The sequence below is a fragment of the Juglans regia genome, chromosome 13 (genome assembly GCF_001411555.2).
Source record: "Juglans regia cultivar Chandler chromosome 13, Walnut 2.0, whole genome shotgun sequence".
NCBI classification, from domain to species: domain Eukaryota; kingdom Viridiplantae; phylum Streptophyta; class Magnoliopsida; order Fagales; family Juglandaceae; genus Juglans; species Juglans regia.
The window spans coordinates 2,143,211-2,170,417 of NC_049913.1; the positions used below are offsets into that span (position 1 = coordinate 2,143,211).

Sequence of the window (27,207 nt, forward strand, 5' to 3'; positions counted from 1 at the left end):
CAAATTCTATAAAGTCTGTGCTCCCTTTATCTCCATCATTTTGGATGATAAAGTTCATGGTAGGCTGTTTTATTTTAGAAAGAACAAGTTGCCAAAGTGAACTTGTCTTGTTTTTCACTCGCTAGTGCTTCCTTTCCAATTCCAAAGTTACAATTTTTTTTTTTTTTTTGTGATTCTAAATTATTTATAATCATTGCTTAATTGGTAATGTTTTATATCTTTAATTACAAATGAACATTCAATAATCACAAAAATCCAAGTTCAATATAATCCTCTATCTCCCGCGATAAGTATCGAGGAAAGATAAAATAATTTAGAATTTATTATCATTAGTTACTGATCCTGTGACTTTTCTTTCTTTATACCATTAATAGAGATTAACTAATAACATAAATATTAATCATTATTTTATACCTCCTTTTGTCCAGCTATAAAAAGGTACAAAGGAAGAACAATAACCACACCCGAACACATTATAATTTTACTAGACAAATTATACCCCTCATAGTCTTCAAGACCAATATTTTAAAATGGGCGTTCACCATCGTAATTACCGGTAGGATCGTAGTTGCAAGTCATAAAGATCCCCCCATCCTTATAACACTTGACCCTGGCACACCCAATACGCTTGGTGTCGCGCCAGACAACTTGGGTGTAGTGCAGGCACTCACCACCTTTACACGAGTTGGACTTGCGATCGTAGTATTGTTTCTCATCCACCCACATCTTCACAGCCTCTAGTGCGGTGAAGGTACCCCATCCTTGTGCCATGTTCTCCCCATAGGGTCCATTGGAATTCTCAAAATTGCAATCTCTCCTCTTGTTAGCAAAATTCTCGGCATAGACTTGCAGCGTGTGGTTCCATGTTAGAGGAGGAACACCGACTTCGGCACGGGCAGCATTGTGGGCGTCGAGAAAGTCTTGGTTGGAATTTTGTGCCAGGGAGGCTTGTATTAGGGTGAACCCAATGAAGCATATTGCTAGAAAAAACTTGCTAAGCACCATTTTAGAAGGCTAGCTTGTGAAGTTAATTAATAGCTAGATTTGTGGTGGCCGTTGGTGGGAAAAATGGGGCATATGATCTCGGTTTTTATAAGCCGCTTTGATCTACATGTTAGGTGTACATACTATATATGGCGATAGCTAGTGAATATCAGTTGTCATATCTCCCAATTTCTCTCCGTTATAATCTCAACTTAATTATAAGTAATTAGGTAGAACGGATGTTGTTAGTCCTAGCCTATATATATATATATATGATCTAATTATATACATGGCTGTGATACATTTTCCCCCTCACGCTTTAAACGTCTTTGACCACTTTTATTGGGAATGAATTAAGGGAGGACAATGTTTTGTCATCTTCAAATAACTCCTAATTTCTAAAGAAAGAAATAGTCGGGTAGGTAGACTTTTCATACTATATATTGTTATTATTATTAAATGATATATTTTAATAATTATTTTATCAATGAGATCATGATAGAAATTGGATACATTTAATTAAGAATCAAGATCCTAATAATGCTATATACAATTTTAAAATGTACAAGTATTACTCACTCATTTTAAAAAAAAAAAGTACTAGAGTCCACTTTAAAAAAATATTTTTTTTATGTAAGTTGTAGATTTACGTACCCATTTTCTTTCTTTATACCATTAATAGAGATTAACTAATAACATAAATATTAATCATTATTTTATACCTCCTTTTGTCCAGCCATCAAAAGGTACAAAGGAAGAACAATAACCACACCCGACCGCATTATAATTTTACAACACAAATTACACCTCTCATGATCTTCATGACCAATATTTTAAAATGGGCGTTCACCATCGTAATTACCGGTAGGATCGTAGTTGCAAGTCATAAAGATCCCCTCATCCTTATTACACCTGACCCTGGCACACCCAATACGCTTGGTGTCGCGCCAGACAACTTGGGTGTAGTGCAGGCACTCACCACCCTTACACGAGTTGGACTTGCGATCGTAGTATTGTTTCTCATCAACCCACATCTTTACAGCCTCTAGTGCGGTGAAGGTACCCCATCCTTGTGCGATGTTCTCCCCATAGGGTCCATTGGAATGCTCCAAATTGCAATCCCTCCTCTTGTTAGCATAATTCTCGGCATAGACTTGCAGCGTGTGGTTCCATGTTAGAGGAGCAACACCGACTTGGGCACGAGCAGCATTGTGGGCTTCGAGAAAGTCTCGGTTGGAATTTTGTGCCAGGGAGGCTTGTATTAGGGTGAACCCAATGAAGCATATTGCTAGAAAAAACTTGCTAAACCCCATTTTAGAAGGCTTGTCAAGTTAATTAATAGCTAGATTTGTGGTGGCCGTTGGTGGGAAAAATGGGGCATATGATCTCGGTTTTTATAAGCTGCTTTGATCTGCATGTTAGGTGTACATAGTATATATGGGGATAGCTAGTGAATATCACTTGTCGTATCTCCCAATTTCTCTCCGTTATAATCTCAACTTAATTATAAGTAATTAGGTAGAACGGACGTTGTTAATCCTAGCCTATATATATATGATCTAATTATATACATGGGCTGTGATACACTTACCTATTATGTCTTCATGATGAACTGATAATATACATTTTCGCCCCTCACGCTTTAAACGTCTTTCACCACTTTCATTGGGAATGAATTAAGGGAGGACAATCTTTCGTCATCTTCAAATAACTCCTAATTTCTAAAGAAAGAAATAGTCGGGTACGTAGACTTTTCGTACTATATATTGTTATTATTATTAAATGATATATTTTAATAATTATTTTATCAATGAGATCATGATAGAAATTGGATACATTTAATTAGGAATCAAGATCCTAATAATGCTATACATAGTTTTAAAATGTACAAATATTACTCACTCATTTAAAAAAAAAGTACAAGAGTCCACTTTTAAAATTTTTTTTTTTTATAGGTTGTAGATTTACGCACCCATTTATGTATATCTACTATCTCCAAGATCATTTGTGTGTAATGAGAAAAATGATATTTGCTGTCATAAGGTATGCAAATCTCATGCATTTTTTAAAAAAAAAATAAATAAATCTAGTATATACCCATATGAAAATTTATTTTTTAATAATAGACTCCACTATTTTTTCAAAATGGACAGACTTGCAATAATTCTAGGACCGTTTCTAGCATATTCTACATTAATACGACTAATTTGTACTTCGTATTTCATGTAGCATTTTATTTTTGTTTTCAACTAACCTTCATAGTCATTTCCATGATTAATTTATGTTTTTAAAATAAATACTAACTTCAAAGAAATTTCGATCTGGGCATGGCCCGGTTACTAAAATAATAAATTAAATAACTAATTAACCCACCTTACTAATTTAACGTGGCTTACGAGTCTTGATTAGACAAAGATAAATATTTTCCTATCTGCAGCACATAATCTACTCCAGACAGGCTAGTTAATTAATCAACATAAACTATGAATTGAGATTGAGAAAAAATACTACACAAAAAGAAAACTTTGAAAAATAATGATTAATTAAAAAATTAGAAATTGTTTCATTAAGCCTACTGCAAGTTGATCGGCTTAAATAGCTTCAAAATTTGAAATTGTGAGAATTTTCTTAAAAATCGAATATCTAAATTATTGCATGAAAATAAAATACGTAAGTAAACAAAAATCCTTCCAAAATTTTGGTTAGAATCGAAATTAGAATTACTTTCAAAACTTGAAATGAAATATTTTCTAAAAAGACAAAACTGATATTACCCCGATCCAAAGTTTTATTACCATAATTGCTCAGATTCACCTTCTTAAAGTGGTTGAACGTAATCAATGTAAAAGTTAGATCCAGATTCCCCACATTAATTTGGATAACTTGCATAATTAATTGAGAAATGATAGTTACAATTCTAGAATGTGTAAATTCTGCACACCCCCTTTAAAAAAGTAGTTAAATCTATAACTCATATGAAAAAAAATTATTTTTTAATAATAAATCAATTTTTTAAAAAAAAAAATGTTCGCAAAACTTGCACACTATCTAACATTACTCTAAATAATTTGGATAGTAAGTGGCATGGATTGTTGTTTCTCTCCATTATATTCTCAATTGAACCGTTTCAAATATCTAATTATATAGAAAAATTCTTCATGCAACCAGTTGTGCAATCAGCGTATAATCACCACATCATGTTTCATGTAAGGGGGGGCTGAAATCTCTTGGTGTCGTGCAGGGAGGTAAGATTGAGTGAAACAGTGTGTTTCAATTAAATTAAAACACACCCGTTTGAACTTCTCTCATTTGGGGCTGCTTCCCATCATTCTCCATTTTCTCTTCCCCTTTCTCCTTTTTCCTTCTGAGAAATCAAAGTTGTAGCCTTGAGTGCGCATTTACCGCGTAATCACTTTGAAAAAAATGAATATATACAGAACCCACATGAAAAAAAAAATTAATTTTTTAATAGTGGATCTCTCTCTTTTTTAAAACGACTGCACAGCGCTTGCGCACTCTACGACTGCATATGATATTGCTCAATGTCTATGATTCTTTAAGGAGGCTGGCAATGATAGTTCACTTACGTGGCTCTCAAAAAACTTAGTTGAGAATATTCACTGTGATTGAAAAGCTTGTTTTCGGGAGAAGTTTTGGCATCTCATAGGGAGGAACCTGTGAAAGGTTTGGGTAGAGCCTCTGATAAGGTTTAATTCCTTTCATGGAGGATATGATGATAATTGTAATTGCGCACGGGCTTGCTTTTGCTCAAGTCTTGTACTTATTTCCTTCCACGACTGTAAGTTAAGAGTTTGTTTAAGATATCTAAGAATACGTTTGACAACTTGCCAATGTGGAATTCTTGGACTATGCATATATTGACAAACTTTGTTGACGACAAATGAAATGTCAGGACGAGTGAAAGACATATATTGTAAGCTACTAACAACACTACGGTAAAGATGAGGGTCCTCAAAGGAGTTTCCTTCAAAGGCCGAAAGTTTTAGTGATGAGGACATTGGAGATGAAACTAATTTGGCATTATGCATATTTGTTCTTTCGAGAAGATCTGACACATATTTGGATTGACATAAGTGCAAGCCTTGATTATTTCTAGAAATTTCAATTCCTAAGAAATAATGAAGGTGTCCTAAGTCTTTAACATCAAACGACATGCCAAGGTCAAAAATAAACTCATTAATTAATTGAAAACTGGAACCAGTTACAATAATGTCATCCACATATATCAAAACAAAAATAATATGAGATACATTACGGTAAATAAAGAGAGAGGTATCAGATTTCTACTCTTGAAAACCAAGGGTAAATAACTTGGTGCTCAGTTAAGAAAACCAGGCCTGAGGGGCCTATTTTAGGCCATAAATGGCATTTTTCAGTTTACACACATGAAGGGGAAAATCAGGATGAACAAAACCTTGGGATTGTTGCATACAGATTGCTTCCTCCAGTCACCATGTAAAAATGCATTTTATATGTCTAACTGCTGCAATGGCCAATTGTAAGAAACTGCTAATTAAGGATAGTTGAGTTGAATTGTGGTCGGTTTGACTACATAAGAGAAAGTATCATTGCAGTCAACCCCAGCTTGTTGATGAAATCCTTTAGCTACTAGGTGTGCTTTACGCCTTTCCAGTATACCATTAGCGTTCCATTTTGTTTTGAGGATCCATTTAGGTCCCAAAACATTGAATGAATCTGATGGGGGAACTAAGTCCCATGTGTGATTGTGAAAAAGTGTATGAAATTCGGTTTGACCTAGATGCCTCAGTGTAAGAGTTGGGTTCATCAAGAACTGGTGTAGGTGCTGAAATTGTGAGTGAGAGTGAAGGTTTTCGTGTAGGCCATGGCACCATACCATCTGTGCGAAGAAGAGGTTTCAGGGTGTTTACCTTTGGAGGAGATGGCGATGAATGTACAGGTGCAGCTGAACGAGGGGAAGTTGAATCCAGAGATTGAGGGAGGTTTGAATTTGGGGAAGATCCTAAATCGGGAAATGAAGCCAAGGTAAGTGTATGAGGTGAAGTTTGGCTTTGAATATTCGGTGGAGGACTGGGCTGAGTGCTAAATTGAATGGGCTGCGAAGGAGTGTTTCGCTCAGGAGACGAGGGAGTGTTTAAGCATGATTGGGTTTGAGTGGTACGGTGTAGAGGAATGGGCCGTAGATGTGTGGAAGGAATGCAATTTAAGTGAGGTAAAACCATAGGTTGGTTACGGATTGAGTCGTTGGGCTGAAATTCAAAAGGAAAATGGGTTTCATTAAAGATGACATCCCTAGATGTGTACATCCGGCCCGATGGTTGATGAAGACTCTTATACCCCTTGTGATCGAGGCTATAGCCCATGAACACACAGTGTGGATTGAAGATCCATTTTCTGTTTATTATAAGGTCATAAATTTGGCCAACACGCGATGCCAAAGATGCGAAGAAAATTATAATTGGAATTTTTAAAAAAAAACATCTAAAAAGGGGATTTATTTTTTAAAACACGTGTAGTCATCCGATTAATTAAAAAAACAGATGTTTGGAACGCGTCTGACCAATATTGAGAAGGCATGGAGGCTTGAGCTAAAAGCGACAAGCCAATCTCCACTATATGCCTGTGACGACATTTAATGGTTCCATTTTGTTCATGTGAATAGGGACATGCAATGCGATTTACAATGCCAAAAGTTTGAAGAAATTTTTTAAGAGGTCGGAATTCACCACCCCAGTCAAATTGAACAACCATTACATTTAAAGAAAAATAATTACTCACATAACGCAAAAAGGCAATAAAAATGTACAAACATTTGATTTTAATTGAATCGAAAAAAACCAAGTATATTTAGTGTGATCATCAACAGTGGAAAGATAAAACCTACAACTGTTTGTGGATAATGTTAGGGCCGGACCCCACACATCTAGAAAAAGCAACTCCAATGGTTTGATGGATCGTGAAGTAGTTAAAGGGTGCGGAAGAACATGAGTTTTTGCTTGTAAACAAGCATTAGAGTGATGAGTAGGTGCGTTTGAACTAGTAGGTAAATTAAAACTATGAATAACAAAGTTTGTGATACGTTGAGATGAGTATCCTAGCCGAAGATGCCATTGAAAAGAAGAGGTTCATTCACCAATGAAAGCTTGGGGAGACATAGATTATGACGATCAAGTAGTGGCCTCCACAGGTAAAACATACAAACCATTGTTTGTGGTGCCCCGAAGTAGAACCCCCCAAGTTTGTAAATCTTTTACAAGAAAAAAATTAGAGTAAAATTCAAAATAAACAGAATTATCAGAACAAACTGACGCATAGATAGCAAATTTTTTGTTATTGAGGGAACATGAAAAAGTTTAGAAAGAAGAAAATTTCCAGAAGCAGTATGAAGCTGTGCTGAACCAGTGTGCTGTATGGGCATGGTTGAGCCATCTTCGATGCTCACTTGGTTGGAGCCCTGATATGATGATGAATCCAAGTTGAGGTTGCTGAAATCAGATGTAAAATGGTGAGTGGAAGCAGTGTCGGGAAACTAGGAATTAATATGTGATGCAGGTGAAGCCGTGGTGGTCAAATTAGCAAATAAAGAGGGAGGGGGTGCTGACTTATAACTGTGATTAAACCTGTGATAGCATGAAAGGGCAGTATGCCAAGATTTGTTACAAACTTGACAATGAGGGCTATTATTTGGGTGAGTGGAGGAGGTAGAGTTCGGCCTACCTCCTCGACGTCTCCCTCTAAAACCTTTGGCACCTTTCCCACAATTAGAACCATTAAAGGATGGTGTCGATTTGGAGGTAGTGAGATGGGTAGCGAATGAAGGACCAATGAGAAGAGTGTTGGTTTGATGTTGTAGCCGAGACTCATGATTTAAAAGAAAGCAATAAATCTGTTGTGGTGAAAGAGGGTCGGCATGGGTGGCAAGGGAGGTGATTAGCGCATCATACTTAGTTTTAAGCCCTACAAACAGGTAGACCGAAAACTCAGAGGAGGATAACAGCTACCCAGCCACACCCAATGAGGAGGAGAGAGTCTTGGCTTTATTGAAATATTCTGTTATGGACTCGGGACCTTTTTTTTAGAGTGGCTAGTTTGTACTGGGTTTGCATAATGTGAGTAGAACACTGAGAAACAAACAAGGTAGTCAATGTATCCCAAACCTCTCTAGCCGTAGCACACTCCAGGACTTGTGCGTGGACAGGTTCATATAAAGATGAATTTATGGCAGACAATATACGCTGGTCCAGTAGTAGCCACTGATTGTATTCAGTGCTGGGCTGGCCATCGATCATGGTGGGAGGTATGAGAGCCGAACCATCCACATGATCAAATAGTTGATCGCCCTTTAGAAAGGGAACCATCTGTGGTTTCCATAAGAGAAAGTTTTCTACCGTAAGTTTAATAGTGACAAAATTACTTGCAGAATTGAATATGGTGGGGATGGGATTAGGAGATGGATTTTGTGTAGTAGAGATAGGAGAAGACTCATTAGAAGACATATGGTTGTGTAAAAAAAAAAAAAAGACGTTGGTCTTAATAGGCTCTCAATACCATAATGAAATAAGTTTCTAGAATTTATATCAAGTGTTCGATACAATGCCCAGGAGAAAATGTAATGAATTCATTCTCTGTTTTTCATATCTCCTTTTGTGAATTTACAATCTATATATAGACAAGTATTGCTGCTAACAGAATTACGTAGGATTATTTGACACGGCCTATCCTATATTTACAATTCTAGAAGATTCACTATTTCTCTGTTGTGTATGTGAGGTGTCTGCTTTGAGAGTTTAGTCTCTGTTGTGCTTCCATGTTCTGCTGTGCATGCGTGATATCATACTTAGTGTTAAGCCCTACAAGCAGGTAGACCAAAAACTCAGAGGAGGATAGCAGCTGCCCAAGCGCACTCAACTACGAGGAGAGAGTCTTAGCTTTATTGAAATATTCTGTTATGGACTCGGGACCTTTTTTTAGAGTGGTTAGTTTGTACTGGGTTTGCATAATGTGAGTATAACACTGAGAAACAAACAGGGTAGTCAATGTATCCCAAACCTCTCTAGCCTTAGCATTTTCAAGTGAAATTCAAGGGAGTGTGAGTGAAAGCATTTTCTTTCCTTCGTCTCTATCCTCTTTCCATCTTATAGAGTGGCCTTTTATAAGATTTTCAGTGCTTATCATGTCATGCCATGATTGGTTAGATATAGTTAGGATCACTACAAGGAAATTAAAAAAAAAAAAAAAAGGTTAAAATTAGAACGTCTGATCTAATGGAAATAGACAAATATTACATGCTTCAAGTTTTTTTTTATTATATAATAAAAACTTTTGAGGCCACAATTTAATTAATTTTTTATTTAAGAAGAATTTAATTTTTTATTGGGGTTATATATATTTTTTAATTTTAAAAAAGAACTAAATATTTATAAATTATCAAGTTTTCTGAACAAAACAATTACTAACCATATTTTGGGTATATAAGTACTTGAACGGGTTAATTATTTTAAACATTTTGCATGTGGGGCAAGAATTAAGTTTTTTTTTAGATCATGAAGGAAAAATGGTTAATTTGCCTCGATCTGCTCTTTTGAATCCGGCGGTGATATTTTAATCCTATGTATATAAATATATATATATATATATATTTAAATATTCTCCTCGATCGACGAAATGAGTTGATTGTGGCAGCTAGCTAGACGTATTCGGTTTTAACTTTTAAGGACCAAAGAAAGGCATGCAACAAGTCATGAATAGAAAGGGAAAAAGCCATATCATGGGCTGCACAATACAAAAAGAATGAAATTAAATATGGGATCCGAAAGTCATGAATTCTCTGCGCAACCTTATAATTTTGCTTGAAAAGGAAAATATTATTTATACTTATAATTTTTACTTACAAAATAAGGCTTATTGACATATGATCAATTATTGATATGCTAAAAATTATTGACATATGATTAATTATTAATATACTGAAAATTATGAAATTTAAAAAAAAAAAAAAAAAAAAACCTGAAAAAATAAGTATTAATTTAATATACGTAAAATTGTAAGTACATCCAGTAATATTACACTACTCACCGATCGAGTAAATCAACACTACTCACCGATCGAGTAAATCAGAGAGCCAGATATATAGTATGTAGCAATATGAAAGTTAAGTAATATGTGCTTACAATTTTACAATAATTCAAACTCTCTCCATTTAATTTGCTGGAAAACTTCTTGCTTTTTTTATGTGCCTATATTACAAGAAAAATGTATTTTTGTGATCAATTTATTACAACTAAAAGACTATTTACAACTAATTTTAATTGTAAATAATCATTTCGTTAGAATTAACTGATCACAAATAAACAATTTTCTTGTAACTAGCTATGAATTTCATGACCGTGGCCTTCCAATTATAGGCCCCAGCCCATATGTCATCACGCTGTAGATAATTGATTGATCTCTGGATTTCCCTAAAGTCATAAAGTCAGATCAAGAGCTAGGGAAGAATATATATATATATATATATATATATATATATATATATATATATGAGAGAGTCTTGAAAGTGAAAAATTGAGATTTACACCCTCCAATAAGAGAGAGATACATCAGTAATCTCAAGAGATATACAGTAGACCCAATAACACCAACGCTATTCTTAGGAAACTCTTTCTCTGCAAAATGCAGCAAACGTCTCTCTCCTCACTCTCAGCAAAATCTTTCGCAAAAGCTCTCTCCTAAACCCGATTCTCTCTCTCTCTCTCTCTCTCTCTCTCTCTCTCTATATATATATATATATATATAGACACACACACTAGGTAAAAGCAACGTGCTTAGTTTATATTTAAATTACTCATCAGAATTACATACATCAGGAAAAATGCCTCTATCCTCTGTTTCCTAATGCCAACCTCTGAACCCTTTGACTGATGGATCCTTCTTCAGGTTTCTCAACCCAGAGGAAACAACATATATCAGCAAGAGAAATAAATTGAAGAAAATGGGTGTGCGATAAAGGGAAATAAAGAAGAGAAATTATCAAATAATAATAAAATCTAATAAAAAAATGTACAAAAGCTATCTATTACAAAAACTATCTAAATTACAAAATATGAACATCAACTGATAGAGGATTAAGGAGCATCCAACAATCAAATTTTCCAGCTCCCCAGTTGGAGATACAGAGTTATTTCTACAAATCTGTTCATAACATCATGATAAAACCCATAAGTAGCACAAGTGAAATTCATAAAAAATCCAGTGTTCATAAAAGATGTACATTTGGCAAAAACAAATATCAGTAAAGAACTGCAAATCAGAATCAAATAATAATCTTCTGCCTTTTCACCTCTTCTTCTCCCCCTTTTTACTGCTTGATTTTATCTTTTCTCTCCAAAAGGACCCACTTATTACGGAATATCTACTGGTATCTGCCTGTGCATGCTTTCAATATGCTTTTATGGAAGAGGGAGAAGAAAGTGTGTTATAGAGATGGGGAAGGAATGAGCTGAAAATGAGTTACAGTTTAGACCAGTCATATTTCACTCTCTGACTGAAATAAAAGATCCCTTGCTTATAAATTCTCAATTAACATTTCAAAAGAACACCAGCATTTCTAAACGCAAGCCTTGAACAGAGTTTTTAAACTCTTCTGGGTCTCTTGGCTTTTGCTTTCCCATACCAACTCTCTCTGGGTTGTTGCAGAAGAAACCTTCCATACCCAGCAGTATGATGCCATACCAGGCTTGAAGAAAACAATTTCATTTTAACAAGGTTTTTTCCCCTCAAATTTTTTAACTTTTTCCTCAACACATTGGTTTTTTGGTTTCTTTTTCCTCAATTTATTTACTTTTCCTGGGTTTTTTAACTCTTTTTTTCTTCACTTGAGGGAAAAAGAGAGACATGGGCAAGCAAGGGCATTATTTCCAGAATTCATGCACAATTACTATTACCAAAAGAAAAACAAAGAGATAATTCAATCTCCCATTTCAATTCTTAATGTTTCCCATCGTACCAAATGGATCAGTTAAAATCCTCAAGGCTTCCCAAATCAAATGTTCTTTCCAGGAATCCCCAAGGTATGACAGAAGAAAAAAACTCGTTAACTTATTTCCAGAAGAAAAAACTCGTTAACTTATTTCCCTACTAAACAACAATAAGACAAACAGTACATACCAAATAAAAATCACCAGTAGAAAAAGACTGTTGCTGATGATAATCATAAAACTCAAACATCAGTTTTTTTCATCTGAGTTTGAGCATCGCAATATAAACAGGAATTTCAGTGGTGAAGGAAAATAAATAAACATCATTATGAGACACAAACAAACTTGCCAGCAACTACCTGATCCAGGATTGCCAAGGAATGCCATATGTGGGGTTCTTCTGATGCCAACTTTCAGCCTCTAAGCCGCTTTCCTAGAATTTAAGCAGGTATTTGTGCATCTAATCAACAATAAAATCAACAACATCCCTCAAGATATAATGAATAAAATATTTTTTTAGTTGTGCAGAATACACTAAATAAAGTAATAAATATTATTAATCTAAAATAAATACTTTCTATTATTCCATTACCTTCCAAATAGATTACTTCTAAATCAACTTGAGCACAAGCTTTATTATCATGTCTCATTTCTGATCCCTCTCTATTTATATGTCACTAAGAATATGTCTCTATGTATATGTATATGTCACTAAGAATATAAATCTACTTTAGCACAAGCTTTATTATTACCTGAAACCAATCCATGCGATTAGATTTAGCATTTTCTGGAAGAACTGCAAGCATATTATCAATATTAGAAGGCAATATAATAGCCACACTGTAAGCATGAGAATTAAGCCAAGGAAACTATGGTGGCAACAAAAATTACATTATGTTGTAAGCATGAGAACTAAGGCAGAATGATGAAGTCCAAGAGGGAGTGCCAACGAGACCCTTGGATTGAATAAAATATGTGGACTCTGGCCTAGCAGCGTTGATTGGATCAAAATAAATGTTTTTGAGAAGGGATGGAAGACTGAAAATCTGAGTTTGAGATATCTGGCACATCATGAGTTTGGAAGACTCAAAATAAGTAACTCTCTTTAGATTCAAAGTCAAATAGTTTACTTTCCTCTTAGTTTCATTTACCTGGGTTTCGAAGGTTGCATTCTCCTTATTTTGCATTCACCATCACATGCATAAGCCTTACCAACCTACTCCGCATCTAAAGTCCCTTCTTTTCTGAAATTATAGAGACCTGCCGTATGAAAGTCCTTTAAATTTACAACGTGGCTTCATTATGCATAAGAATGATGATATCCAAAACTGTAGTCAATAATGTGCACCTATGTAGTAACAAGCTAAGCAGATCTAGCAGGCTCTGAGTATAGAACAATATTAGCTGCTAATTTCATTAAAATTGGACATGTGACTTCATAATGCTTAAGAATGATGATATCCAAAACTGTAGTCAACAATGGGTTCGTATGTAGTGACAAACTAAGCACATCTAGCAGCCTCTAAGCATTAAACAATAGTAGCTACTAATTTCATTAAAATTAGAGGTATTTGAATATAATAAGGCGTGTATACTTTACTTCTTGTAATTTTAAAGAAATTAGTAATTGTTGAATGATTTTTTCCTTCTCCACTATAACATCTTCATTTGCTTTCTATTCTTTGGATTTCTTGTAAATTTGGGACTCTTCATTAAGAGACAGAGAAAGGGCATCAGAAAACAAAGGCAACACAAAATAAAGTACAGTTTGTCAAACTTTCCACTCATAAACACTGGTGATTCTCATTTTTAATATGATTTTTATGATACTCAACAACACTCTCAATTAAGCTTTAGTACAAATAAATGGCATCCACACATGGATCGTACTACCTCACGTCTACATTTGGACAACAAAAAAGAAAACTTTCAACATAGAAAACAAATAATTTATATGATCTAGATGAGTCTTTCATAAATTCAATGGGCCTAGAGAAACAAGACTAATTTATGACACGCCAAAGGTGCTGAAATAAAATTCAACAACGACCTAAATCACCAATTTAAGAATTCCCAAACTATGGTTCTGTCAACAGCCAGATAATTTCAGCACCTCTTGTAGAAAATTCGCAAAACTGAGAAGAAGTGCCCAATATGACTCTTCTAAAGCGCTGCAGATAAGCAATCAGATAAATAAATCAACTTAAATAAGGTTCAAATGCGCCAAACCTGGAAATTGTAAAAGAGGCAAATAAAGAGAAACAATTCTATCAAAACCTCAAACACAGAGTACAACAAAAGCATATATTTTTTTCAATGACCAAAAACACGGGGAAAAACAAAAGAAATGCTCATATATGAAAATTCCCATCTTGTTTCCCAAGAAAAAAAAAAAGCCCAAAAGAGGCTAAAACTGAACATGTTATATTTTTTTTTTTTTTTTTTGCCTTTTAGAAAGAAGCTACCAAACTCCATTGGGTCAAACAGTTGCAATAGGCTGCTTTGCACGAGGACCATTATCTTCAATGGTCCCAAACCTTAAGATTCCAATCTCTCCAAACTTTCATTTCTTAAAAGTGCGCACACCTGGTCGGTGATCAAAGAGAGTGTAAGAAACAGAGTACCCGAATAAACATCGAATGAAAAAAGCCTCTAAAAAATGGTATGCAAATGGGTGAAGAGAGTGACCTCCGGAATATGTAGATAGTGTCTGAAAATGGAAGCGTTCCGAAAGAGCCTCGCCATAGACTGTTCAGACACTCCCAAAACAATTAACTTCTTCGAAATCCACTGAATGAACGAAATGAAAGAGACAGAAACTGAAATCACTGCACTCGGTCGAACAGGGGCAAAAATTGGCGCCCCTGAAAACCAAAATATCAGTAAACCCTAGATTCAGATGTCGAAAAAATAAAGTAAATAAAGCTTTAAATGATTGAAAAAAATAAAAGAAATTAAACCCAAAACCCCTAAAATGCAAAACCATCTAAACAAACCCAAATGCACGAAACACAGGTCCAGTAGAAACTGCGAAAATCCAAACCCAAAACACGATCAAATTCGAAACACGATCAAATCCCGCTTAATATTCGCCGTGAGCTTCTTCAAACGTAGTGCAGTGCCGACCGCCTTTGATTTATCAGCATCCACGGCAGCTCCACCTAAATCCACCACCAACCCCAGAACAAAAAATAAAACCATCTAAATGCACAACTCAAAAAAAAACCCAGATTTCAAATACACTCAAGAGCACATGCAAAAGCTAAAGTTTCAAAATTATTTTACCCAAAGACAGCGACGACACCAAGGCCTCGCCTTCGACAATGAAACCAGCACATTTATCCGCATCGCAGGCATCAGTGGGCTTTGGCGAACCAGTGTTTAGCAGATCAGGGATTGCAGATACGATTCACGAAGACGAAGAGAAAAAGAGAAGATGAAGAGACAGAAGGAAAGGATTTTGATTTTTGGAGAGTTGTTTGTGTCGGTTTGTATTTCACCTGTGCACTGTTTTCGATTTAAAATTATTATAACGAAGGCTTAACAAATTATTGCATACAGAGGCTTAAAGGAAAGTTAATGGAAATAAAGAAATTCCATTAAAACAATAAAATTTTATTAAAATAAGAAAATTCTGTTTTACAGGATCTTTTTATATATAAGGAGATATGGAGATAGTCATGATTTAGCCGTCGGCCTTCCACATAATTTGAGGAATCAAATCAATTAGCCAAGACATGCAATGAGCCTACAATTGTGGGCCACAAATTATGTTAAAATCCTACATAGATTGTGTTATCTGCTTATGTAGGCTGTATTCGTCAAACCATATATATGGGCTAAGTGGAACGAAAATAGTATTGTCTCAAGTGGCACAGCAGGGTTGTGATTGTCAATATATAACACGTTCACTATAGAGTTATAAAATAGATCAGAAAGGGACGCCATGATTGTGAATTGAATCACTACTCGTGCATTTTCCGGTTAAAGAACAGTGCCACCAATATGATCGGATGATCTTTTTTTTTCGGCTGTTGTTTGAATTTCTTTTGTAAAACAAGAAAATCATCGTCGGACTCTACCAGATCCCAAAGGACCAGGCCGGCCTGCAGACTCTTTGATGATTAAGGTGGTTACTATTTTCTTCTCTCTAGTTTAATTCAAGAGAGAGTGATCAGTGAGAATATTAATTCATTCTTCCCTTCAACAATCCCCTTTCCATATTACGGAGTGACTTTTTATTGAATCGGTTAGATAGTTGAGAGTTGGTGGTTATTCCCTTAAAAAAGGGGCTCAATGGCCATTATCTAAGAAGCAAGCTTTAATTATCCGGTTATTCACCTGATCATTGAGCGGGCCACTAACTACGTACTCTTATCCCCAACAATTACCATTAATAATCGAACTTCATGAAATGCATATTGGGAAATATACTTGGAATGTGATAAATCAATGATCAACACGATCCATATAAAGGTGATCAATTAAAAAAATATAATGGCTTTATTATATATGTTTGTCATTCTCTTCCACAAGAACAAGAAAGTAAAAATATGATCTAGCTAGGAACTAAGCAATTTGTGGCGTATAAATTAATTAAGTTGTCGCAATATGCAGCATGTATAGTTGGGAAGAAGCCAAACGTACTTGTGCCCTCAAAAAGAAAAAAAGAAGCCAAAAGTGCGGGAAAAAACAGGCAGCCCATGCAAACGAAGTAGTCGATGCATGACCTGATCCTCATATATAATATTACTTCACGAGTTTCACTTGATTTATTCAGAGTTTGATGCCAATATTACATGACTTATTTAAGGTCACCCTCTAAAATTAAACTAGTAGATGCATGCATGCTTGCTTTGATCAGGAACTACAAGCAACGATCGAAAAGCTCTAATTATTAATTAGTAAGGCTTCTGCCCGACAATGTTGCCCCGGGGGTCATAGTTGCAAGTGATGAAGGTGCCGCCATTGTTGCATCTGACTTTAGCACAGCCAAGGCGCACAGAATTGCGCCAAACCACCTGAGTATAGTGGCCGCACTGGCGGCCGGCAGCACATGAGTTAGTGTTGTAGTTGTAGTCGGCCTTCTCTGCTACCCAAAGGTTAACGGCAGCCGTTCCCGAGAGGTCACCACTGCTCCATGCAATATTCTCCCCGTAAGGGCCACCCGAGTGCACAAGTCTGCAATCACCCTTACGTTGATTAGCATAGCTCTGTGCAAATGCCGCAACGGTAGCATCCCAAGCAATAGGTCCGACTCCAACCTGTGATCGAGCTGCGTTGTGAGCGTTGACGTAGTCTTGTGGTGAATCTTGGGCGCTGGATTCATGGACGAAGGCAAAGGTCAGGATAAAAACAAATATCATTGCTGGGGAAATGTTTCTCATGATCGTGAGTCGCTGCATAGTGGTTTCTCGTATGTAATGCAAAGAAAAAGCTAATTAGCGTGCAGGATGGTAGAGCCAGCATGCATCAGCGGTACTATATATAGGGAAATTATAAATGCTTGGGGCAATATGCAAATGAGTTAGGGTAGGGACACGAAACTCCGTAATTTTATCATTTCCTAGCCACCGGTAGTACTTTGTGGAAATTATGTCATGGGTTTTGGAAGGGTTAATGATCTTTAGTAGAATGTTCAAACGTGGGAAGCGTAAAACTTTGGTGGAACAAAAGAGACCAAAACACCACTTGCATGCATGCAGTACCATATATAATAATTAATGATGATATTAAGTTATATATATATATTTCATATATATATAGTGCGTATTGTATGTACCATCTACATATGATTCGAAAAATACAATTATACACATAATTTGAGAGAAAAAAAAAATACTATCATGAGTTATCGTATATTAATATCAATTTTAGGATTATATATGACGCGCGTTTATAAGAATAAAAAACAAGCCGGTAAGCATTTTCTTATCTCTAGCTAGCAGAAAACTAACATGTTTAGCTAGGTTTAATTACAAGAAAAGTGTTAAAAGAAATTAACTCAAGGAAAATCATGGTAAAGTACTGTCTTGTACTCATGTAGAATTGATATTCTATAAGATAATAAAAGAAAAAGGTTGAAAGAACTCTAATGAAAATAGACATGAAATATTATATGCTAGCTTCAAGTATTTTCATAATTATATAATAAAATTTTTAGGTACACAATTTAAGTTTTTAAGAAAAATTCAAGTTTTTTTATTTTTTTTATTCGGGTTATATATTTTTTATTTTTTTTAAAAAAAACCTAAATATATATAAATTTTCAAGTTTTCTTATAAACAAAACATGAATTACTCATAACCATATTTTGGTTTTGCCCATGCTCCCTTGAATCCGCCGATAGGTTTGGATAGTGAGATAAGAATTTTTTGTTTTAGATGAAAGTTTAAAATATTACTTTTTAATATTATTATTGTTTTGAGATTTGAAAAAGTTGAATTGTTTATTTTAATTTGTGTGGAAATTTGAAAAAATTGTAATGATGAAATGAAATGAGATGAAAATTTTATATCTCATCCTATTTGCCAAACCTACTAACATTGTAAATGTTTTCTGATCTCTAGCTAGCAGAAAACTAACGTATTTAGCTAGCTTTAATTACAAGAAAAGTGTTAAAAGAAATTAACTCAAGGAAAATCATGGCAAAGTGTCTTGTACTCATGTAGAAAAGATATTCTATAAGATAATAAAAGAAACAAAGTTTGAAAGAACTCTAATGAAAATAGACAAATATTATATGCTAGCTTCAAGTATTTTCATAATTATATAATAAAAATTTGTAGGTACACAATTTAAGTTTCTAAGAAAAAGTCAATTTCTTTTAATTTTTTATTGGGGTTATATATTTTTTATTTTTTATTTTTTAAAAAAACCTAAATATATATAAATTCTCAAGCTTTCTTATAAACAAAACATGAATTACTCATAACCTTATTTTAGTTTTGCCTATGCTCCCTTGAATCCGCCGGTAGATTTGGATAGTGCGATGAGAATTTTTTGTTTTAGATGAAAGTTTAAAATATTATTTTTTAATATTATTATTGTTTTAAAATTTGAAAAAGTTGAATTGAGATTTGAAAAAGTTGAATTGTCTATTATAATTTATGTGGGAATTTGAAAAAATTATAGTAATGAAATGAAATGAGATGAGATGAAAATTTTGTGTTTCATCCCACTTGCCAAACCTACAAACATGGTAAGTGTTTTCTGATCTCTAGCTAGCAGAAAACTAACATGTTTAGCTAGCTTTAATTACAAGAAAAGTGTTAAAAGAAATTAACTCAAGGAAAATCATGGCAAAGTGTCTTGTACTCGTGTAGTAAAGATATTCTATAAGATAATAAAAGAAAAAAAAGGTTGAAAGAACTCTAATGAAAATAGACAAATATTATATGCTAGCTTCAAGTATTTTCATAATTATATAATAAAAATTTGTAGGTACACAATTTAAGTTTCTAAGAAAAAGTCAATTTTTTTTAAATTTTTATTGGGGTTATATATTTTTTATTTTTTTTTTAAAAAAACTAAATATATATAAATTCTCAAGCTTTCTTATAAACAAAACATGAATTACTCATAATCATATTTTAGTTTTGCCTATGCTCCCTTGAATCTGCCGGCAGATTTGGATAGTGAAAATAGAATTTTTAGTTTTAGATGTAAGTTTAAAATATTATTTTTTAATATTATTATTATTTTAAAATTTGTAAAATAGGTTTGGCAAGTGGAATGAGACACAAAATTTTCATCTCATCTCATCATTATAATTTTTTTAAACAATTCAAAATTTTCAAATACCAATTAAACTTTTTCAAATTTTAAAATAATAATAATATTAAAAAATAATATTTTAAACTTACATCTAAAATTAAAAATTTTTATTTCACTATCCAAACCTACCCGGGGATTCAAGAGAGCAGAGGCAAAACCAAAATATGGTTACGAGTAATTTATGTTTTGTTTATGAGACCGGAGTAGGGAATATTGACTTGAATTGGCAGAAGTCTACGCTTTTAATTATCCTGTAAGAAAACTTATAATTCGAGTCTATATTCCTACTCCGGTCTATCACTAGCGGCCAATTATTAAGTACCGTATTGATCATGTTAATGTTATTGTTATTCAAAATATGCAAGCAATTACTAATTAATTAATTAATTAGATATATGTCCATATGTGGCCAAAAAAATCAACGCATGGCCTCCGTCTTAAATAAGATGAATTAAGATAAAAATTAAAAATTAAATAAAATATTATTACGTTATATTTTTTTAATAATATTTTTATTTTAAAATTTAAAAAAAATTAAATTATTTATTTTATTTTATTATATAAAAATTTAAAATAATTATAATAATTAAATTCATCAAGATAATGATGGTAAAACAAGAAGCTTAGTCCATGGTGAGACTTGGAAGACGTACTTTATCTGTAATTCATGACCAACGTAAGTAAACGTTGCGTTTAGATATTAAATTGAGTTGAGTTTAGTTGAAATGATAAAATATTGTTAGATTATTATATTTTAATATTATTATTATTTTAAAATTTTAAAAAATTAAATTGTTTATTATATTTTGTATTAAAATTTAAAAAAATTATAATAATTAATCGAAAGAAATTTAACAACCAAACGTACTGCGATTGCGATAGAAACTCGCGCGTGCGTGAACTCGGATGGTCGTAATTATGGTGATAGATCTAACATATATCGCATTGAACAGTACTACTGGTCATGACCTGACGATCACGGCTATCTCGATGCATGCATGATGCCGTGATCATGAATTAACTTAATTTGTGGGTAGAAAAATTAATTAAAACTCGTGACCGCATGTTATATATATATATATATATATATATATATTCGTGTTTACAAGTCAAGGTGATCAATCGAAAGTCGAATGACATTTCGGTTATCGATGAGGAGGATTATATACATACATGATGTGCATGGGTATCAATTTGGACGTCTTAGCTGCACCTCCAATTACCAGGTAGTCCATATTCTAGTATTGATCATCTGGCAATCCCTACATATAATATATAGATCATTAATGCATCATGTATATATTCTCCTCGATCGACGAAATGAGTTAATTGTAGCAGTCTTCGGTTTTGAGGACCAAAGGCAACAATTGAATGCATGGAAAGCTGGAAAAAAACCTGCACAATACAAAAAGAATGAAATCTGCATGGGATTCATTTTAATGGTGATCGAGTGAGCATGCATTTGATGCAGTCTTGTGCATGATGAATTAATTAATTGGCCTGCATGGGACAAGAGATCAGATATTGGACAAATTAATAAGGTGAAAATCGAATGCCCTTTTGATTATCGATGAGGATTCTGCTTTCTGGATCGAATGCAATAGATTTTATACAGAGTAGTCTTATTGTGCCGCTTCATTTTGTCTCTTTATTTTGATTGTTTATTTTTTTATTTTTTTTTCTTTTACTTAGTGTTTAAATAAGTGACTATTAGTATATTGGTATATTTTTTTAATTTTAAAAAATATTTAAATATGTTAAAAAATATAAGAATAAAAAGAAGAAAAAAATAAAATGTGAAATGTGTACTAATGGGCACGCCCAATAGTCAAAGTTAGGCGGCACACTAGCACTACTCTTCTATATATGTGGGTGCATACCACTAGCTAGCACTACCCTTCTATATGTGTGAGTACGTACGCACGTATTTAGGACTAATTATCAGGGTCGACCATATCCTAGTACTCTAGCATGCAATTATATATATATATATATATATATATATACACACACACACACTAGCAGTAGTTTAACGTGAAAAGCACGTTTGCCACAATTGCCTAGTTGAAAGGAAAAATAAAATTTTTGAAAATAATGTGTCTAAACAGCAAACAAAGTATGACTCCTTAGAGCATTTACAATGATTTCTTTATCTTATCCTTTAAAATACATCACAAAAACTTATTACTCTTTCTATTTTACATACTGACTTTTACAATATATCATATATCAGCTTATCTATTTTTTCTTTATATCATTTAAATATTATACTTTTTAATATTTTTTATTCATTTCAAATATTTTCTCTAACTATTAATGATATCCTCATATCTTTTGATATTTACAATATCTCTCCATATACAATGTTACATAATTATGTTTTATTTTAAACTAATCCAAATTTATAAGCTAAACCAAAATATAAATTGATTAAAAAACGATTATATTTATGAGAATATTCTCAAAGTGTATTATGAAAACATGAAAGATAATACACAAAGTAACCCTTCTACTGTATATCCACCCTCTCATCCGAATAAGAAAAAAAGCTAGTCATAGAATGTAGCTACACTCGAAAGTGCATGATGATTATTATTATTATTATTTATTATTATTATTTTTTTTTTATAGTGATGCCATGAAATGTTGAGATTATGCCATCAAATGATCAGAGAGAAGGGCCGAAATGAAAATATGATAACTTTCGAGTAGCGGGAAAAGAAACTTAAAGGAGAGGGAAATTAATTTAAAATATTTTAAAGTTGTGAACAATATTCTCTACATCTAGCGGGATTATTGTAGCGAAGTGTATAATAAAAATGAAATACAAAATCCATTAGAATGGACTTTTGAGTAACTTTCTTTATATTTTATAAAAAATTGTATTTTACAAAAGCCATTGTGAATGCTCTTACATGCGGCACAAAATCTTGAGCAATTGAGTTAGTTGTTAGATCACAATCAATAGGATTGAAAGAGTACTTAAGATTGATTAGTAAATAGCCTAATGCATAGTAGCATAAAACTTAATATAAGCAAGCATTTATGGATTTCTATTTCTCTACTTTAACTGGAAGAGTTTTTTCCAACCGTAATATCTCTAAACATTTCCTTTGGATTGATCAGGATCACATATTAAAGCTTTACATGGAAGTTTCAGCTCTACAAATTAACCGTATTTAACGATAGAGATCAATGCATGCATGTCATGTTACCTCTAACCATGCAGAAGATATAGTGAGGTCGTACGAAGCAAATCCACCCTCATTCTTTCTGCATTTTCAAGAATAAGAAAATATATTCAAATTAATTAAGTTTTTTAATATTTTAGATTAAAAAAATAATAGATTTTTTTAATAGATTTATAACTGTATCAGATGGCATGCTTGAAAACAAGAGTGCTGCCTGCAAATTAATGATTTTTAAAGTCTCATGATTTTTAAAGTCTTGTGATGAAATTAATTTATTGGCCTGAAAACTACAAGAGATCAGATGGACAAATAAGGTGAAATCCCTGCATGTAGGACACAAATTAACAACTACATACTAGTACTGTGTTAGTGCATGTAATACCGCGTTATATCTAATATGGATAGAAAATTTTAGCCATTTGCCAAGACTTCGTCTTCCCCCACCACCTCGATCGGAAATCAAGAAGTACGATCGAAAGAACATTCGCAGCTTCTGCATGCCTTTGGATGACTAAAAAATAGACTGCCTTGCTCATTTGCTGCAAAAGAAAAATCCAAAGTGTGTACCCATCATTTTCTCGATTTTTTTCCTTTGATCATGGGTGCACGTTCTCTAGAGTCATCTGCACTGTCACGGAACTCCAATGGTCATTGGCAGCTAGCTAGGGAACTTGCATAGCATTGTGCGTCGACCTTTACTTTGTCTTTTTATTTACTTGGTCGTAATTCTTAATTTCTATTTATTTTCTCATTCTTTTATTTGCTGAAAAATGTACATCAACCTTATAATTTTGCTTAAAAAGGAAAATATTATTTATACTTATAATTTTTACTTACAAAATAATCATGCTTATTGACATATATGATGAATTATTAATATGGATTTAAAATTATGAAATTTAAAATTTAAAATTATGAAATTTAAAATTTAAAATTTGAATTTAAAAAGAAACCTAAAAAAGTGAGTATTAATTTAATATATGTAAAATTATAAGTACGTATATATATATACAGTATTTCGCTGCTCACTGAGTAAATCAGAGAGCCGGACACATATGGTACTGATAGCCATGATGAAATATAGCCGTCGGCCTTTCACATAATTTAAGGAATCAAATTATCACAATCCTCCATCTAAAATCTCTTCTTATATGTTTGACCAAACCATTGCCACATACAAATCTATGTCTTACGTACAGTGTTCCCTAACAAATAGATCAAATCAATTAGCCATGACAATAAGCCTACAATTGTGGGCCACAAATTATGTTAACATCCTACATAGATTGTGTTATCTGCATAGGCTGTATTCGTCAAACCATATATATGGTCTAAGTCGTAGGGCAGGGCTGTGATTGTCAATAACACGTACATGACTATAGAGTTATAAAATAGAGAAAGGGACGTCATGATTGTGAATTTCGTGTATTTTCTGGTTAAAGGAGAATGGATGATCCTTTTTTTTTTCCTACCGTTGTTTGAATTTCTTTTGTAAAACAATAAAATCGTCGTCGAACTCTGCCAGGTCCCGAAGGACCAGGCTGGCCAGCAGACTCTTCGATGATTAAGTTAGTCACTATTTTCTTATCTCTAGTTTAATTCAAGAGGGAGTGATCAATGAGAATATTAATTAATTCTTCCCTTCAGCAATCCCCTTTCCATATTAAGGAGTGACTTTTATTGAATCGGTTAGATAGTTGAGAGTTGGTGGTTATCCCCTTAAAAAGGGGCTCAATGGCCATTATCTAAGAAGCAAGCTTTAATTATCCGGTTATTCACCTGATCATTGAGCGGGCCACTAACTACGTACTCTTATCCCCAACAATTACCATTAATAATCGAACTTCATGAAATGCATATTGGGAAATATACTTGGAATGTGATAAATCAATGATCAACACGATCCATATAAAGGTGATGAATTAAAAAAATATAATGACTTTATTATATATGTTTGTCATTCTCTTCCACAAGAACAAGAAAGTAAAAATATGATCTAGCTAGGAACTAAGCAATTTGTGGCGTATAAATTAATTAAGTTGTCGCAATATGCAGCATGTATAGTTGGGAAGAAGCCAAACGTACTTGCGCCCTCAAAAAGAAAAAAAGAAGCCGTCGGCCTTCCACATAATTTAAGGAATCAAATCAATTAGCCAAGACATGCAATGAGCCTACAATTGTGGGCCACAAATTATGTTAACATCCTACATAGATTGTGTTATCTGCATAGGCTGTATTCGTCAAACCATATATATGGTCTAAGTCGTAGGGCAGGGCTGTGATTGTCAATAACACGTACATGACTATAGAGTTATAAAATAGAGAAAGGGACGTCATGATTGTGAATTTCGTGCATTTTTTGATTAAAAGAGAATGGATGATCTTTTTTTTTTTTCCTACCGTTGTTTGAATTTCTTTTGTAAAACAATAAAATCGTCGTGAAACTCTACCAGATCCAAACTACGTACTCTTATCCCCAACAATTACCATTAATAATCGAACTTCATGAAATGCATATTAATGGAAAATATACTTGGAATGTGATAAATCAATGATCAACACGATGCATATAAAGGTGATCAATTAAAAAAATATAATGACTTTATTATATATGTTTGTCATTCTCTTCCATGAGAACAAGAAAGTAAAAATATGATCTAGCTAGGAACTAAGCAATTTGTGGGGTATAAATTAATTAAGTTGTCGCAACATGCAGCATGTATGGTTGGGAAGAAGCCAAACGTACTTGCGCCCTCAAAAAGAAAAAAATAAGCCAAAAGTGCGGGAAAATACAGGCAGCCCATGCAAACGAAGTCGATGCATGACCTGATCCTCATATATCATATTACTTCACGAGTTTCACTTTATTTATTCAGAGTTTGATGCCAATATTACATGACTAGCTTATTTAAGGTCACCCTCTAAAATTAAACTCGTAGATGCATGCTTGCCTTGGTCAGGAACTATAAGCAACGATCGAAAAGCTCTAATTATTAATTAGTAAGGCCGCTGCCCGACATAGTTGCCCGGGGGGTCATAGTTGCAAGTGATGAAGGTGCCGCCATTGTTGCATCTGACTTTAGCACAGCCAAGGCGCACAGAATTGCGCCAAACCACCTGAGTATAGTGGCCGCACTGGCGGCCGGCAGCACATGAGTTAGTGTTGTAGTTGTAGTCGGCCTTCTCTGCTACCCAAAGGTTAACGGCAGCCGTTCCCGAGAGGTCACCACTGCTCCATGCAATATTCTCGCCGTAAGGGCCACCCGAGTGCACAAGTCTGCAATCACCCTTACGTTGATTAGCATAATTCTGTGCAAATGCGGCAACGGTTGCATCCCAAGCAATAGGTCCGACTCCAACCTGTGATCGAGCTGCGTTGTGAGCGTTGACGTAGTCTTGTGGTGAATCTTGGGCGCTGGATTCATGGACGAAGGCAAAGGTCAGGACAAAAACAAATATTATTGCTGGGGAAATGTTTCTCATGATCGTGAGTCCCTGCATATTGGTTTCTCGTATGTAATGCAAAGAAAAAGCTAATTAGCGTGCAGGATGGTAGAGCCAGCATGCATGAGCGGTACTATATATAGGGAAATTATAAATGCTTGGGGCAATATGCAAATGAGTTAGGGTAGGGACACGAAATTCCGTAATTTTATCATTTCCTAGCCACCAGTAGTACTTTGTGGAAATTATGTCATGGGTTTTGGAAGAGTTAATGATCTTTAGTAGAATGTTCAAACGTGGGAAGCGTAAAACTTTGGTGGAACTAAAGAGACCAAAACACCACTTGCATGCAGTAGTACCATATATAATAATTAATGACGATATTAATTTTTATATATCATTCATATATATATATATATATAATGCGTATTGTACGTACCATCTATGATTCGAAAAATACAATTATTATACACATAATCTGAGAGAAAAAAATGCTATCAGTTATCGTATATTAATATCAATTTTGGGATCATTATATATGACACGCGTTTATAAGATTAATCAAAGACAAGCCGGTAAGCTGTGTTTTATGATCTATAGCTAGCAGAAAACTAACATGTTTAGCTAGCTTTCATTACAAGAAAAGTGTTAAAAGATATTAACTCAAGGAAAATCATGGCAAAATGTCTTGATCACGTACGTACTTATGTAGAAAAGATATTCTATAAGATAATAAAAGAAAAAGGTTGAAATAACTCTAATGAAAATAGACATATATTAAATGCTAGCTTCAAGTACTTTCATATAATTATATAATAAAAATTTTTAGATACACAATT

The 27,207-nt window shown here is 33.8% G+C and overlaps 4 protein-coding genes and 1 long non-coding RNA gene across 14 annotated transcripts; all 5 read right to left on the reverse strand.

Annotated features, from left to right (window-relative positions):
* Nucleotides 1-260: 260 nt before the first annotated feature.
* LOC118343726 (basic form of pathogenesis-related protein 1-like) lies at nucleotides 261-1,098 on the reverse strand. Its single transcript, XM_035684187.1, has one exon. It carries the CDS (start codon nucleotides 1,003-1,005, stop codon nucleotides 526-528), a length of 480 nt encoding a protein of 159 aa, XP_035540080.1. The 5' UTR covers nucleotides 1,006-1,098; the 3' UTR covers nucleotides 261-525.
* Nucleotides 1,099-1,672: 574 nt separating this feature from the next.
* On the reverse strand, nucleotides 1,673-2,386 carry LOC108981075 (basic form of pathogenesis-related protein 1-like). Its single transcript, XM_018952144.2, has one exon. The coding sequence runs from the start codon at nucleotides 2,295-2,297 to the stop codon at nucleotides 1,818-1,820; it is 480 nt and encodes a 159-aa protein (XP_018807689.1). The 5' UTR covers nucleotides 2,298-2,386; the 3' UTR covers nucleotides 1,673-1,817.
* Nucleotides 2,387-10,814: 8,428 nt separating this feature from the next.
* LOC118344182 lies at nucleotides 10,815-15,539 on the reverse strand. Of its 10 annotated transcripts, none has more exons than XR_004797953.1 (7): nucleotides 15,243-15,539; nucleotides 14,646-15,118; nucleotides 14,428-14,543; nucleotides 13,109-14,128; nucleotides 12,710-12,753; nucleotides 12,317-12,417; nucleotides 10,815-10,911 (listed from the first exon to the last, which is right to left on the reverse strand). It is a non-coding gene; the product is annotated as an uncharacterized LOC118344182 (long non-coding RNA). The 10 variants fall into 10 exon arrangements; XR_004797951.1 differs by lacking the exon at nucleotides 10,815-10,911 and adding an exon at nucleotides 10,942-11,172; XR_004797947.1 differs by lacking the exon at nucleotides 10,815-10,911 and adding an exon at nucleotides 12,849-13,018 and having other exon boundaries at nucleotides 12,165-12,417.
* A 1,099-nt stretch (nucleotides 15,540-16,638) lies between these two features.
* Nucleotides 16,639-17,409, reverse strand: LOC109018457 (pathogenesis-related protein 1-like). The gene has a single exon (XM_019000618.2). It carries the CDS (start codon nucleotides 17,360-17,362, stop codon nucleotides 16,859-16,861), a length of 504 nt encoding a protein of 167 aa, XP_018856163.1. The 5' UTR covers nucleotides 17,363-17,409; the 3' UTR covers nucleotides 16,639-16,858.
* Nucleotides 17,410-25,704: 8,295 nt separating this feature from the next.
* LOC109002956 (pathogenesis-related protein 1-like) lies at nucleotides 25,705-26,543 on the reverse strand. The gene has a single exon (XM_035684186.1). The coding sequence runs from the start codon at nucleotides 26,423-26,425 to the stop codon at nucleotides 25,922-25,924; it is 504 nt and encodes a 167-aa protein (XP_035540079.1). The 5' UTR covers nucleotides 26,426-26,543; the 3' UTR covers nucleotides 25,705-25,921.
* Nucleotides 26,544-27,207: the final 664 nt, after the last annotated feature.